The sequence below is a fragment of the Cajanus cajan genome, chromosome 2 (assembly GCF_000230855.2).
Source record: "Cajanus cajan strain Asha chromosome 2, NIPB_CcT2T_4, whole genome shotgun sequence".
Taxonomy (NCBI): Eukaryota; Viridiplantae; Streptophyta; class Magnoliopsida; order Fabales; family Fabaceae; genus Cajanus; species Cajanus cajan.
In genome coordinates, this window is record NC_138518.1 from 80245783 (window position 1) to 80261435 (window position 15653).

The 15653-nt window shown below is 33.1% G+C and overlaps 1 protein-coding gene, 2 non-coding genes and 1 pseudogene across 4 annotated transcripts; 1 reads left to right on the plus strand and 3 right to left on the minus strand.

The window, feature by feature from the left end:
* Positions 1-387: 387 nt before the first annotated feature.
* LOC145955342 (serine/threonine-protein kinase BLUS1 pseudogene) lies at positions 388-1456 on the minus strand (annotated as a pseudogene).
* Positions 1457-3347: 1891 nt separating this feature from the next.
* On the minus strand, positions 3348-3439 carry TRNAY-GUA (transfer RNA tyrosine (anticodon GUA)). The gene is given in 2 exon segments: positions 3348-3383; positions 3403-3439. It is a non-coding gene; the product is annotated as a tRNA-Tyr (tRNA).
* A 1329-nt stretch (positions 3440-4768) lies between these two features.
* On the plus strand, positions 4769-11852 carry LOC109813500 (chaperone protein dnaJ A6, chloroplastic). Of its 2 annotated transcripts, none has more exons than XM_020377690.3 (8): positions 4769-4961; positions 6477-6612; positions 8232-8367; positions 8529-8586; positions 9775-9817; positions 10363-10411; positions 10502-10582; positions 10658-11852. In XM_020377690.3, exons 2-8 carry the CDS (start codon positions 6506-6508, stop codon positions 11498-11500), a joined length of 1317 nt encoding a protein of 438 aa, XP_020233279.1. In that variant the 5' UTR covers positions 4769-4961; positions 6477-6505; the 3' UTR covers positions 11501-11852. The 2 variants fall into 2 exon arrangements, with proteins under 2 accessions (XP_020233279.1, XP_020233280.1); XM_020377691.3 differs by having other exon boundaries at positions 10661-11852.
* A 3504-nt stretch (positions 11853-15356) lies between these two features.
* On the minus strand, positions 15357-15441 carry TRNAM-CAU (transfer RNA methionine (anticodon CAU)). Its single transcript is given in 2 exon segments — positions 15357-15392; positions 15404-15441. It is a non-coding gene; the product is annotated as a tRNA-Met (tRNA).
* Between the last annotated feature and the right edge of the window lie 212 nt (positions 15442-15653).

Consider the following 15653-nt stretch of genomic DNA (forward strand, 5'->3'; position numbering starts at 1 on the left):
CAAGGGATTGTTCGTTGGAATGCCGACCCTAAAGTGCTCTTCACACCAAGGGATTGATTGTCGAAATGCCGACCTTAAAGCGCTCTTCACACCAAGGTTTGGGTCATTGAAATGCCGACCTTAAAGTGCTCTTCACACCAAGGTTCGGGTCGTTCAAATGTCGACCTTAAAGTGCTCTTCACACCAAGGGATTGATCATTGAAATGCCGACCTTAAAGTGTTCTTCACACCAAGGTTTGGGTCATTCAAATGTCGACCTTAAAGTGCTCTTCACACCAAGGGATTGATCGTCGAAATGCCGACTTTAAAGTGCTCTTCACACCAAGGTTTGAGTCATTCAAATGTCGACCTTAAAGTGCTCTTCACACTAAGGGATTGATCATCGAAATGCCGACCTTAAAGTGCTCTTCACACCAAGGTTTGGGTCATTCAAATGTCGACCTTAAAGTGCTCTTCGCACCAAGGTTCGTGCCGACCTTAAAGTGCTTTTCGCACCAAGGTCGACGGAATCTAATAGGCAGGCAGAAACACCGAAATCGTCGAGTTTAACAGTGTCGCGCGAATCAATGAGAATGTTACCGGCTTTGACGTCACAGTGGATGTGTCCGTGATGGTGAAGATACTCCAAACCCTTCAATACCTCTTTGAGAATGGTTGCAATGACAACCTCTTCAAAACCATCGGGATGCGCGACTTTCAATATGTGGAGGCATGAACCGCCGGCCATGAACGGCATAACCACCCAAAGATTGTGCTCGGCGACGAAGGAGCAGTGCGATTTGAGGATGTTAGGGTGATCGACGAGGATCATGGTCTGGCTCTCACGAGAAACGTTGTTGAGATCGCGATTGTCACGTTCGAAGTCGAGGATTTTGATGGCGACGACCTCGTTGAAGGGAACGCATAGCGCCCGGTGCACGGAAGCGCTTACGCCTTGGCCAATCTCCTCGTAGAGAAGGTAATGCTCGGCGCCGATAGGGTACTTCTTCTTCTCTATCTCTTTTTCTTTGTCCTTGTCCCTCATGGTGGATCCGATTGGAAGGAAAATAGTAAGATTGAGTGATTTTGAATCAAAGAAAGAGAGTGAGGTGAGGTGAGGTGAGGTCACGTGAAGATGGGTTCTGTTGCGCAACTTTCTCGTGAAACCACTGAGCTTTTTTTTTTTCTCTGTGAATCAGTTTCTTTGTTGCGGCCTTATCGGATGGCCAGTGTTTGGGTTTGAAAATCTCTCCGCCCGCCACCTCTCGTTCTCTCCTCAAGGGGCACACCCCTTGATTGCATATTCCTTACAAATTAAAACCAACAAAACAAAATAACATAAAATCAAATCAAATCAAATCTTCTATGGCAACCAACCACCCCGTTGTAAGATCCAATTTTGGATGCAAATAAAGTCAACACCGAACACAAAGGGGTGGAATTTACCACATGGTCATCAAAACCTCAGAAAATCTTGTGACACAACGTGAATCACCCCGAGATCTAACAGGGCTTCCAAATCAATTTTTGAACATGTGATGTCGGGTATAACATGAATATAGCACATGGGTATTAACAAAACAGTGACTTTCTCAAGAACACAAGCAAAAGGTGGGATTTTTCTTTTTTGATCTTACCAAACCAAAGATGAAAGTGGTGATGCAGCGTCAGTGAATAGTCAGAAGAAGAAAAGGTGTATCATATTGACACATGGTATTGACCAGTAAGCGTGGATTATGGAGATAGTTGGCGATGATGAATGAATGAGTGAATCTGGATATGTTGTTGCGTGTAGTGTGTTCCTACTTCCTACGACTTCTCTCACTCCTCGTATTGAGACTTTCTGCTCCCGTCCAACAACAAAGGTGTGGGATGCAGTTTTACCTGCCCCACGGTGGGCGCCAAAATGTTCCGGTATTGGACTGCCGCCGAAGAACCCTTAGCGATACCGAGCTAAAAGAACTTGACAGCAGTCTTGACCTAGAACATTCGATGAGAGTAACTTGCTGCCTTAGACCTAATCATTGCTATATATCACGGTGTGACGTTATAGACATGAATCGCACTTATGATCTCATAAATCACGCCCCATTATGGACTCGTAACTCCCAGTATTTATTACTGTTCCCACGGATCGTGGGATCTTATTGATTGTCCGAGTGAGCCAGTTAATCTCCCCATATTTGGGTCCCTCTTGTGTGATCGGCATTTTTCCGACCTGCTTCTGATCGGCCAATATGGCCGGCCAATGGGAGACCACCACGGTACAAGTATAAAAGTTCACGATAATTCATGCATACGGCTAAATCAACTTAGATAATTTTTGTAGTAAAAATGATACTAGTTTATGTACATATTTAATCCCTATATAATTGTCTCTTTTTGGTTTCTAAAATATAATAAATGTCTCTTATGTTGTATTTATTTCCATAAATGAAAGATTAAAAACTGACAATTTGTCATGAAAGACAAAAACCACATGCAACACATTTTCATGAATTGAGGATTAACAAATAGTCCTAACGCAATTATAAACGAACTTTATTATAAAGACGGAAAATAATTTTATTTTCAGATTTGGAGAGAAAAAATTTGTCAAAAGGTATTGAAAAAATATATAAAATATATAAATTGAGATGAAGCGGTGCTGTTTTAAGTTTGTAAATAGTTAACTATATTTTTTCTCCTAATTTTTTTTTCCTCCATGATAATTGAAGGCTAGCTAATTAATCCGCATCCATTGTAGGAAAACAACCTATAAAGATATTACTTATTAGGTGTGTTCTTAGTTTGAGATTCATGATAAATATGATTATACGAGATGCTGTGTTCATCATACTCATTGATGAGAGGATCGTGTGATAATAGGTTGAACATGAAAGTATATATGTTTACAAAGTATTTTTTTTTTAACATTTTCATTTTATTTTATTTTTCATTTTTGCACTTTCGGTCAGACGAGAGTTTTATTTATTTATTTTTAACCATGATTTCACGAATAAAATCTCAACAAATGAAAAGAGTGAAAAAGTGGAAAAAATGCTCCAATATGTTTCCACCAGAACTGTTCCCTTAAAGTCACGAAGTGGATTTCATGCTGTATTACAATTTATTAAAATAGGTGTTATGTTTTTTTTTTCTTTCTTTATAATGATTACTGATTACACAATACGTATGTACCCTAATAAAAAAAAATTACATGTCATTTAATTTAACTGTTGGTTGATTGACCATACGTTTGGTAATTAATTGACCACCGAAGATTCAGTGTTTTGTGATTCACTAAAATGTCCACACCTGAAAAAAATATAAAAAATAAAAAAGGCTTTGTTGTTGGGTAGAAGACACAAAGGTTTAATTAAAAAATTTCCGACCTGCCGGATTCGAACCAGCGACCTAAGGATATCAGCATGGATATTCCAACTACAGTCCTCCGCTCTACCAACTGAGCTAAGGTCGGTTGCTTGCTTAATTAAATTCAAATTTTAATTAGTTAATAAAATTATTATACGTAAGTCGACACTTGAAAATGGTTAGATACGGTACACTTTTTCTTTTAAAACATATATACAATTAAATAAGATAGTAATTAGTCAAAAAATCACTTAAGGAATGATAATTTTACTCTTAAGACAAATTAAAATTATATTTGCACCTATATATGACCCTTCATGATGATAATCAATTAATCATACAAGAACACCATAATTACTCGTTACATAAATTAAAAGATGTTTATCTGTTTGAATAAATTAATTAGACAATTGAAAGAAAAATTAATTAAATCAACCTTATTTTTAATTATTAAAAAAAGGTACTCATAAACTATATGAACAATATTGTTTTTCTCCAGATTTTTACTGTTATATATATATTTGGGTTCCTTTGACTAAGACAACTAAAAGGGAAGCCAAACTTTTACACTCTCTCCACATTTTTATATTTACTTATGGTTTTATATTTTTACCGCTAATTTTAATTTGAAAATCTAAACAAACATTATATTTTTTCGGTGTACAGTGAGAATAATGCAAAATTTAATCTAAGCCTTCGGTATTTCCATAAACTTTTCATTAGGCTAACCTTACTACGTAAAACAAGTACTATACACACACATATATATATTTTTTATAAAAGTTTTAAAATCTTTTACCTTGAACTATTGAAAGGACATTTTTTTCTGATAATAAATAATAATATATCAGTGACATGATATAATAATATAATATATAATTTTTTTTATAATTAAATCTGGATTATAACTCTACCATTACCTTCACCAATAACATATAATCATTCATAAAAAGTCAAAAATTCATATATTTTCTTTGCATGTGCTATTGTTTTAATAAAAAATGCTTTGATAATGATAATTTTGTTTTTTACACAATTAAGTTAGCTTGTAAAATAAAATGAAGTATTTTAAAAATGGATATTAGAAGTTGAAATAAATTATTTTAGCCTAGTAATTGGGTGAGGAAGGGTTGAGGTAGTTAAAAACATGAAGATATAAATTCAATCTTTATTGTAATTATCTTTATAATCTTTTCTATTATTAAAAAAAAAAAAAGAATTATTTTAGCTTAATTAACAGTTGATTAAATTTCATTCTTTATCGTCAGAAAAGGTCAAATTAAGTTTCTTTTAGAATGGAGGAAACACAAATATCGGAAAGAAATTAGTTATAGATTATTATTATTATTTGGTTTTTAAAAGGGCGTAGGCCAATGTAGGTGTGATTTTAAACCACAATAAATCCAACGGCGAGGGACAGCCGAAGGAAAAGAAAGAAGGAAGGCATTATTAGTTATTAGGGTGTCCACCACAGCAATTGGCAAATTTGCAAAGAGAAGAATCGAGCGACGCAATAACCTCATCCTTCTACTCACTGTTGTGTTTGTGTGTTTGTTTCACTGCGCTGAACTTTCCCTCTCTCTGTTCCCTCTCAGAGAGAGCGAAACGAAGCGACCAAGGTTAAAAAGGTAACCACAACCACCGCCGCTAGGTTTCCCTCTTTCTTTTCCATTTCTCACTCCAACAAACCAACCACTTTTCCTTGCTAATTGTTCCTCACGCTTACGTATTTTGACTCTTTCACTCATTCTCTTGTTGCCTGTATAAGATTCCATTGTTATCGTTTCTACTATTTATTCCAATACAATTTGTTATTAAATTTGTTGCTAATTCTTTTTTTTAATTTTTTTTTATCTTGTTCCTTCTTTGAGCTCGCCAAACTCTTTTGCTTTTTTTTTTTGGTCGTAATCGTATATTTTAAAGGTTACATTATGTGTTTAACTTTGTTTGGTAGTTATTTATTTGGATATCGGTTTGCACTTGGTCTAGTTGATTCTGGATGCATTTTCGGTGTTTGGAATAGTTAAGAAATAGGTTTCATTTGATTTAGAAGTTGATTTCCATGTTCAACATCATTATAAGAAATAGGACTTGAATTGGTTTCCACAGTTGTCAATTCTGAGTGGCGGCGTGTGTAGCTGCCGCTACTCAGAGTATGGTTGTTGGATAATGGATACGACAATGGTATGGCATGGAGATACATCATTTCCTAAAATATTAGAATACTGATACAGTAAGATACACCGTAACATATTAAAAAAAAGTCAAATACTATGCCTAATTATGTTTCATCTTATCATAAATAAAAAGTAGTAGATTAGCCTATGATTGAGGGGGAAGGCTTTTGTTTTGTTCTTTTAACTAGCATCAGCGCACCATAAATAAGACTACCATTTTCAGTTATTTATGATATCCTAGTCTCAGATGTGTTTATGCAAAAATTAAAATAAAATATTATAGGATGTAGGCTACTGTAGTATCTTATGGTGCTTGAGCCTTGAAGTTTATCTGATACGGGTGCACATCAGACGCCAGTGCTGCAAACTCTTAAATTATCTGCTCTTCCTACAGGACACACAATGCTCAAAGCGTAGGGGTCTGTTGAGGATAATGTCCACTAATGGCTTGAGAAGGGATGCTATTCTTTTGTTAGTTTATATATTCCTTCTTTCTGGATCCCTCACCCCAATATGATGGTGGTTGTATGGTTTTAGGGTTATTCGTTATTTGTATTTCTTGCCTACCAAGAATTTCTGTAAACTATAAATGTTAAGAGAAGATTCTTTTTAAGAATGGATCTGATATTGATCAATAGCAGTGAATAGCTGCCGATGACAACTCAAGAGGGGGGAAATTAAACTTCTGTAGATATTCTAGTTCTTAACAGTACTATGTTTCAGATTTACTTCCTTAATTTGTGAAATCCTATGTAAAAGATTTTTCTTTGTTTTAACGTTCTATTCCGTACAAGTCTTACATCATGCTCATTGTGTTGTGTGGCTACTTGATCAAATTAACTATCTTTCTCCTCAAGTTGCATTCTATATCTATTTTCTTTGTTTACTTGTTTGCTTCATTTAGATGGTCTCTTACAGTCTTACCATTCTAGAACATTAAATTTCAGTATATGTATTTTTTTTCAGCTAGCAGAAGTTCTTCAGTGTCATATATTATGGCAATAACACCTCTTGGTAGTACATCTGCTGCTCAATGGGGAATTCATCCTCAGCTATTTCTACGATCCAGTATCACTGGCAAGGTTGCATCATCCAGCCACAAGTGAGTTCTATGATTGAATATTGGTTTTGTAGAATGGAAGTAGTAAAGGAGTGCCATAAATAACAATTTATGAGTCACACATTGCGTGTAGCAATAGGTCTCTGATTTGCATCCCCCAAAATTCTTTTCATGATTCATGTTGATGCACTTGTATTACACCATGAGAAATGAATGTATTACTTTTGAACATTGTTTTCTCTATTTATCATATCACCAAGATCAATAATAAGTTAAGTGTAATTTATGATTTTGTTGCTTTTATTGTCATCAGCAGTAACTTTATTGTTTGGATATGGTCTGAATTTCTCAGAATTTTGGGAATGCTTTTACTCAGAATCACCATTGATGGTAATAAGGACATAGTCATGATGTCAAAAAAAGAAGAAAGATGATGGTGAATAATAGAAAAGAAGCATAACAAGTTAGATAGAAATTATTAATGTGAACCGGGATTTCTAGAGGAAGAAGAAAGAATTGAACACAAGAAGAAATAGTCCCGTAAAGTGTGAAGGAACAGGGGTCAAAATAGAGGAAATTTTTTGTGCAGTGGTCAAGGAAGAAGGATTTCAAATCCTACTATTGAACCAAAAATTGCATAAGAAAATGGGAGAGAAATCACAATTTACCCAAAGAACCCTAAACAATGTTGTTTTAGGGGTAAAAATGGGCTTTTGAAGCCTATGTATATGAGAAAAAGCTAAACAGAATTGAAAAGAATGGTGGAGCTTTTTATTATTACTCAATAATTAAAGGGCTACACACCCTCCTTATATAGAAGGAAGGTACAGCTGTACAGTACAGCAAGTATATTCTAACAACCTAACTAATATTCTAACAAACTAATGATGAAATTATATATATATATATATATATATATATATATATATATATTTATATTTACACATATAGTGTATATTTATGCTGGTGCGCCTCCTAACGAGTTGAGAGGTGGCAGCTGCTGTGGAAGCCTTCTCTTCTCAACCTTTTGCGGCGTCAATCGCTTCCCAGCCATGGCACGCTCTTTCTCACAAGGCAAACACACCCTTTCCCTTGCTCTTCATCAGCGAGGGTATGCAGTGGCGTCTTCAGATGTTTCGTCGGTGAGGGGGATTGGATAAGATTGGGGTTGAGGGCATGAGCGGTATAGTGGAAGAGAAAAGTGTGACAAAACATGGTTTGGGCCCTTCAGCTTGGGGCCCAGACCCAGTGACAGGTTACAACAGGCCCATCAATCACACCGATGAGATTGACCCGGTGCAGCTCTGACAGATGCTGTTGAACCACAAAGTCAGATCCTAGATACACCAATACTATGTCATGATAGTACTGCTATTTTAATTCTGTAGCAACCAAGGACTGCTCTGTTCTGCTACTTTGCCATGACGCTGCTGTGCTATAGTGCGATATTGACTACTGTGATATTAATTAAATGACTTCCTATACTCATGTGTACTAAATTTTCATTATAGCGTGATACATGAATCTAGAATTTCTTTAAGTACATAAAGTACCATTGTTTCCAGAAAATATTAATATGCTTTAGCATCTTATTCAGCAGATATACTAGACTAGATCATAGTGCTGGATTGTGGAATTTATTTAAGTCTCCTTCCTTGCAGTGTTACTGGGAGGGTAAGCTTTATGGCTGCAGCAAGTTCAAGCTTTTTTTCTCGAGATTCCACACTACTCAATGTGGGTTCGTCTCAAACTTTTAATCGTCGCAAGGGATCAAGATTGATTGTCAGAGCAGATGCAGTAAGTTTGAAATGCACTCTTCAACAGCAATGAGTTCCTTTTGTGTGTGTTTTAAATATATGATTGTACTTTGTGAATGTATTCCTCTTATTTAAAACGTATAAAGCCCTTGTTAACTATTCAATATATTCACTGAATATCCTTTGTTTGTCGACATGCAGGATTACTACTCAGTCCTTGGGGTTTCAAAAAATGCTAGTAAATCTGAAATTAAGAGCGGTATTTTCTATTTGTTCCCTTGCCTGCTACATCATAATATATCCATTATTAATTTAATATAAATTGACATATTTGAATGCGAGTATTGATTTACTAATAACCTTTTGTTGAGTTAGGTTAGATAGTTTGAATTAGAGGGGAGGGGAAGAGACAGATCATCTTGTCTTTATTAATATTTGTGACTGGAAATTAGGGCCTTTTGGCATTGGGAGGTGTAGAACCTTAAAGTTTGTGTAGTATGTGTGTTCTATTCTGTAAATTGGGGAGTTTTTGTCTATATTATTAGCAAAGGGTACCAGGTTCTTAAAAAAATTCTTTTGGGCAAATTTTTTAGCTTTGAATCTAGAAACCGAGACTCTAAGCCTCTATTTCGTGCATTTTTTTCTTTTGTAGCATAGGATTGTTTTGCAATTGTAATACGAAATTAGTGAACACTGGACAGGAAATTATTAGGACTAATAATACTGCACTTGTACTTGATCTGAAATATTAGTATAAATTGGAGTTGAGTTCATTGTTTTTAAAAGTGGTTACTTCTGCTGTGTAATGTATATGTTTTCACTTCGCTTTATTTTCTGCTGACTGTTCATTTTTCTTGCCACCACTTATTGTGGTATATTGTCTTCAGCCCTTTGTCCTTGCTGCTTCTTCTCCCTCTTTGTAGCACTTTTACTCCCTTTAAAGATTGTTCCTCCATCTTTTCTGACCTTTGTTTTCATGGTTGTTCCTTCTCTGTACTCTCAATGGTGCTATTTGTGGCTGTTACTCCTGTTTGCCACTATTGTCGATTGACATGATCTCCTGTGGCCCTACCACTGCACTTGGCACTTGTAAACTGTTTTGCCTTCCTCCCGGTTGGATCTTTTCCCAAATCTGCTGTGTTTTGCCATGTTTGCCTTTGTATGGTTGTGTCTTTTTGCAAGTAGTTGAGAGCTTTTTATGCTCCAGCTTGAAGTTTAGTGTCAGAAAAATAGCATTCTTATTGTGTTATTGAGCTAGGCTTGTAGGATTGTAATATACTTGACCTATACTATCATGGTAAATAGGAGAATTATTTTAAGTGCTTATCAACACATCTTGTGTTATTTGCCTTTGTAAGGCTCTTGTTTTTGTTTATTAACACATCACAATTGTATCAGTGTCATATATCATAGCAATAATAAAGCTCTCTTACTTTTGACATTTCAGCTTATCGGAAACTTGCCCGAAATTATCACCCAGATGTCAACAAGTGAGTTTCTTTCTCCTAATTTCACATATTGGACTGTCTTTTTCCTGATTCATTCCTTTTCCTTGTCTCCCCATGGTTGTTGTAAAAAGAAAACACTATTGCTCTCATTGCTGTGGCCAACATGGTTTGGCCATCTCAGATTATGATGCTTGTTGTTTTCTTTTTTAATGTTAATTTTGTAATGCAATTGTTGAATTGTTCCTGTCTTGTGAGTTTCATTCACGTCATATTTTTAACACTGGTTGATAATGCTTTCTCGATGAATTTCTTTTTTTGTTCATTGCTGTTTCTTAATAAAATATTATATACTAAATAATAACGGTTATTCTTTTACTGTAATTTGGATATATAAAAGTTTACTGGCAAGCAAAATGTTAATGTTTGTTCAAATTTGTGGTGGATGTGGACTTGATTTTAGCAACAAATAATGCAATTAAAATTGAGCTTCTGTAAATGTCAATTATGCTAATTTTCTGGTGTCATCTGAATCGTTTTATAAATGCTGCATATTGTTAAACTATTGTCTGTATTTTCTTGTGTTGCAGAGAACCAGGAGCTGAACAAAAATTTAAGGAAATTAGCAATGCATACGAGGTAAAACTACATATTAAACTCAGCTTGACCTCATGCGTATGTCTAATGAAGTAATAATAACTTGTCTTGTGTAATTAAAATTCCTTACAGGTGTTATCAGATGATGAAAAACGATCTATATATGACAGATTTGGAGAGGCTGGGCTTAAAGGTTCTGGAATGGGGATGGGGGTAAGTCACCTCTGATGATGATTTATAATTTTATTTTGTTACTGTTTCTCAATGAATGGTTTGTCTCTGTTACAGCAGGATTTCAGCAATCCATTTGATCTGTTTGAATCACTGTTTGAGGGCATGAATCGTGGAGCAGGTTCGAGAGGTTCTTGGAATGGAGCAACTGATGGTGAAGATGAGTATTACAGTCTTGTTTTGAACTTTAAAGAAGCAGTTTTTGGCATAGAAAAAGAGATAGAGATAAGCCGATTAGAGAGCTGTGGAACTTGCAACGGTTCTGGGGCTAAACCAGGGACTACACCATCCAGATGTAGCACTTGTGGAGGTCAAGGCCGGGTTGTCTCATCAACAAGAACTCCATTAGGCATCTTCCAGCAGTCAATGACATGCTCTTCATGCAATGGGACTGGAGAAATTTCAACACCTTGCAATACATGTTCCGGGGATGGTCGGGTGAGGAAATCAAAACGGATAAGTCTGAAGGTCCCAGCTGGTGTGGACTCTGGAAGTCGTTTAAGGGTCCGAAATGAGGGGAATGCTGGAAGAAAAGGTGGTTCCCCTGGCGACCTCTTTGTTGTTATTGAGGTTATCCCAGATCCTGTCCTTAAACGAGATGACACCAACATTTTATGCACCTGCAAGGTTTCTTATATTGATGCAATCCTGGGGACTACAATTAAGGTTCCTACTGTAGACGGAATGGTGGATTTAAAAATTCCAGCTGGGACACAACCGAACACAACACTCGTTATGGCTAAGAAAGGTGTTCCCTACCTGAATAAGAACAATATGAGGGGTGATCAGTTGGTTCGTGTGCAAGTTGAAATCCCTAAAAGACTGAGCAATGATGAGAGAAAACTTATTGAGGAACTTGCTGATTTAAGCAAAGGCAAGACTGCCACCGGTAGGAGATAGTACCTTGTGTATCTATCTATACGTCTTTCTGCTTCCGCAAATATTATCTTTCACAGATGCATCATTCTTGACTACACATTTACTGAGGACAACTTAGCAGCTATTGAACTCTGGGAGGGTTTAAATTGTGTTGGTGGTGGTTGTTTATTTGTCCTTGGAAACACATGGACATGAAGAGCAGAAGAAATTAGATATCTTTTTCTTTGTTGGAACTTATATGCTTCTTGTAATTTATTTTGGGGGCGGGGTGGGGTGATATTGAATTATGCTTTAGGTACAATAGTATCTTTATTTCTAAAAATTCGATTGATGCTCAAAAAAAAAATCAAATAATAAATTATTTAATTTCATATATTGAAAAATTATATATTACATTTACGGGAATTGCACAGATGAAAGTTGAGGACTGGCGGACGTGATGGGGACACTCTTATCGATGTCACAGTCAAAAAGTTCAAAGCATATGTCCGTTATGAATCACGTCTCGTACAAAACAAAAATAGTCATAGCCTGTGTTTGGGTTTCACGTTTGAAACGTGAAAAATCACGTTTAACGTGGAAGTTACACATTTGTAGCTTTTACGTTAAACGTGATTTTTCACGTTTCAAACGTGAAACACCAAACACGCACATAATCTCTTAACTATAGGATCACTACACTTCCCTTGCGCCTTCAAGTTTAAACATTTGCATGTTTGCTCGTGATTCTAAAATTTTTCATCCCATCTAAAATGGCATGTCCCTTCACCAGAAGATTATCCGCACTACCTAAGAAATGCGGTTCATCTTTATCTATATAATTAATGTATATTGGCCCCTTATCATTTGATCCCTACAAATTATATTCATACCAAGCATAAGAGAAAATGAATAATAATCAATATAATCAATGATAGATAAAGCCGTATTTTATTAATCCTTTTTTACCCTTATATCACAATAATAATATATTTATTTTTTTAATATAGGATAAAAATGGTAATTTTAATATTGAATTTCTTTAGAATTTTACATTCATACAATTGCTAAATTGTACATCACTTTTAATATTTTATTAGTTTTCACGTCTAGTATTCTTATTAATTTATGTACATTTCAATATTCGTATTAAAACTTAAAAGGATATCAACATCTATTCCAATATTTCTTTTATAAAGATATCTTAGTTGTTTTTACTGTTGTTCCTAAAATATTTAACTCTCTTTACGCTCATGTTTTCTTTTTCTTTCTCTCTATATTTTAACTTTTTTATTTAATTGTGCACGAATTCTCGTATAATAGATTTAATTGAAAATTCATAATGAATTAAGTGTAATGTGCACCCACACCATCACATTATTTCAATCAATTGCATAACAATTCTCCATTTTTTACTTTATTATGGGAGCAACATAAATCATAAATTTAAAATACCATTTAATTGATTTCAATTTTGCAAACCATAATCTTTATTAAACCACACATGCTTATTTGTTGAACATGACTTTTGTAGGAAGCCAGCGAGGCCAAAAATCATATTTTATTTCCTAAACATCATCCTTCACTCCATCTATTGTTTTCTTTTCACTGCCTTTCCCTTTCAATGTTGTTCTAGCGCATATCATTTTTTGTTTCTTTTTTGCTTTTACATGTTTACATTTTCCTGTTAAACTCATTTTATTAAATTGTTCTTACGAGCTACAACTCTCCAATCTTGAACTCCTTGAATCAAGGGACTCATAGTCATTACTATTTCACATATAACTTTCTTGTAAGCATCTTTCATCCAAATATTTTTATATTTCATTTTTTTCACGCATTTTTATATTTAATTCATTTGAATTTAGTTTTTGTTCACTTTTTTTTTTAAATCCATTTTTTATTACTTTAACAGTGATAATATAACCATATGAAATCTTTAAATAGCCCACAATTAAGAGTAACAAAAACATGGATGGAGGAAAAATGCTAAAAGTAAAAGACAAAGAATGACCACACATAAAAGACATGAATTATCTATCACACGAACATATTATAAGGAAAGTAATAGAATTTTTTATTTTTTTATTTCATGGGACGTCTTGTACAAAAAGTATTCTTATTTGTTATATATATTTTTTATTTTAGTTATTTATATAATTATATAATGAGAAGTGATTTACTTATTTTATATAAAGTCTTACTGCGGTCAAAAAATATATATAAAAAGAAACATTGTCTTACTTTTTCTGGCCTAAAAAGGTTAATACTAACGTCCGATGCATGCCTATTTAAATTAATTCAGCATTTATGTAGTTTACCTTATAAAATAATTTAAATAATAATATATAGATAAATAAATCAGGCAACATTTCACTAAACAGTAACTAAAATTTACTATTTTACTTTTATATATGTTTACATTCATGTACAACTTATTAATTTCTAACATTTTTTTATATGTTTTTGGACATATTAATTGCTATTTTTTATGTACAAAAATATATATTATCATAAATAGTAAAAGAAAAAAATATCAATCTATAATTAATGTGTAAATCAATAAATGTAGACACAATAAAACAAATTTTTATATAATATATTAAAAAAATTGAAGAAAAATTGTACAATATTTTAAATTTAACACAATAGGCTAGTTATTATAATAGACGAGTTATACTAATAGAAATTCGGTAACACAATTATTTATTCTATTATATAATTCTAAAAAAAACTAAATTATAGTATTACATAAAATAATAGAGACATGTAAAAAAATAATTGATAAAATTTTATAATTCTACAATATTACATTATAATTAATATACACTTTAATGAATAAGAAAAAAAATATTTCTAATTATCAAATTTAGTATAATAAAAATACTTTATTTGTACTAATAGATGAATCAGTTCAATAGACAAAATTACTTTTGTTTTAAAAATTATATATAAAGGTATAAAGTATCTCAATTTTAATAATAATAATAATAATAATAATAATATATTATTATTATTATTATTATTATTGCTATTATTACTAATTTAACCACAAAGTTGATAAATATTCAATATAAGCCCAAATAATGTTAAGTTGATTTTTTATTTTATAAAAAGTGTTATGAATGCATTCCATAGATGATGTCTATTCTTACTAGAATACACTAGGATGAAGTAGTTATTCTATAACCTTAACTTATTTTCAAATGTTAGATCAAATTATCTTGAATCTTTATCTTAAGTGCGTTGGAAGTATTTACAAAAAGGACTTCAACAATTAAGTTAATTTATATCATCAATATTCTTACATATAATATATATATATATATATATATATATATATATATATATATATATATATTATCACTGTACTTGTTCATTTTCATAAGTTCTATAACCATCATAGTTATAATACGAGAAAATGATTGAGTTGAACTTTATATGTCCAAGTCAATATATTGATAATATGACCAAGTTTATATTTAACTTGATAAATTAAATATATAACCAATCTTACATCATCGGTTGGATTAGTATCATGTCCAACATATATCTTCATTGAATTTATTAATAATTATTTACTAATTTTTTAACCAAGGTCCTTAGAGTTGAGAAGCGTTTAACCTGTATTTAATTTCACGTAAAAGATGTGTATGCACATAAACGATGTAAAAATCAGAAGTTACAAAGTTAATTTTCTATGTTAAACGTGAGTTGGACATGATTTTATTATATATACATGTTATCCAACTAAACTCGCACTTAACGTTTATCAGCATTCAATATAAATTGGGCGATACTAATAAATATTCTTAACGTGTTGGTTAAAAATTTAAAACAAAATTATGAAAAAAAATATACTTTTAATATAAATTAAGCCTATGTAGTGAAAAACATATGGGGTGGGAGAGGCTCGAACTCTCGACCTCAGGATAACTCAGAAGCTATGAGACCTACGCGCTAGCCAACTGCGCCACCACCCCTTTGGTTTGTAGTCTGCTTAAGTTTATAAATAATTTATTAAATAAACTTTTTTTTTAACTACAAAAATGAAACTCACAGTAAATACAATTTTTCGGGCTAAATACTTTAACGCACAGATTAAAAGTCTTTCCAAATATAACTTTTTTCTCCTTGCTGGTTTTTCTTTGGCTTAAAGTATGTTTGCCTCATGAAAAAAGTAAATTCTAAAAAA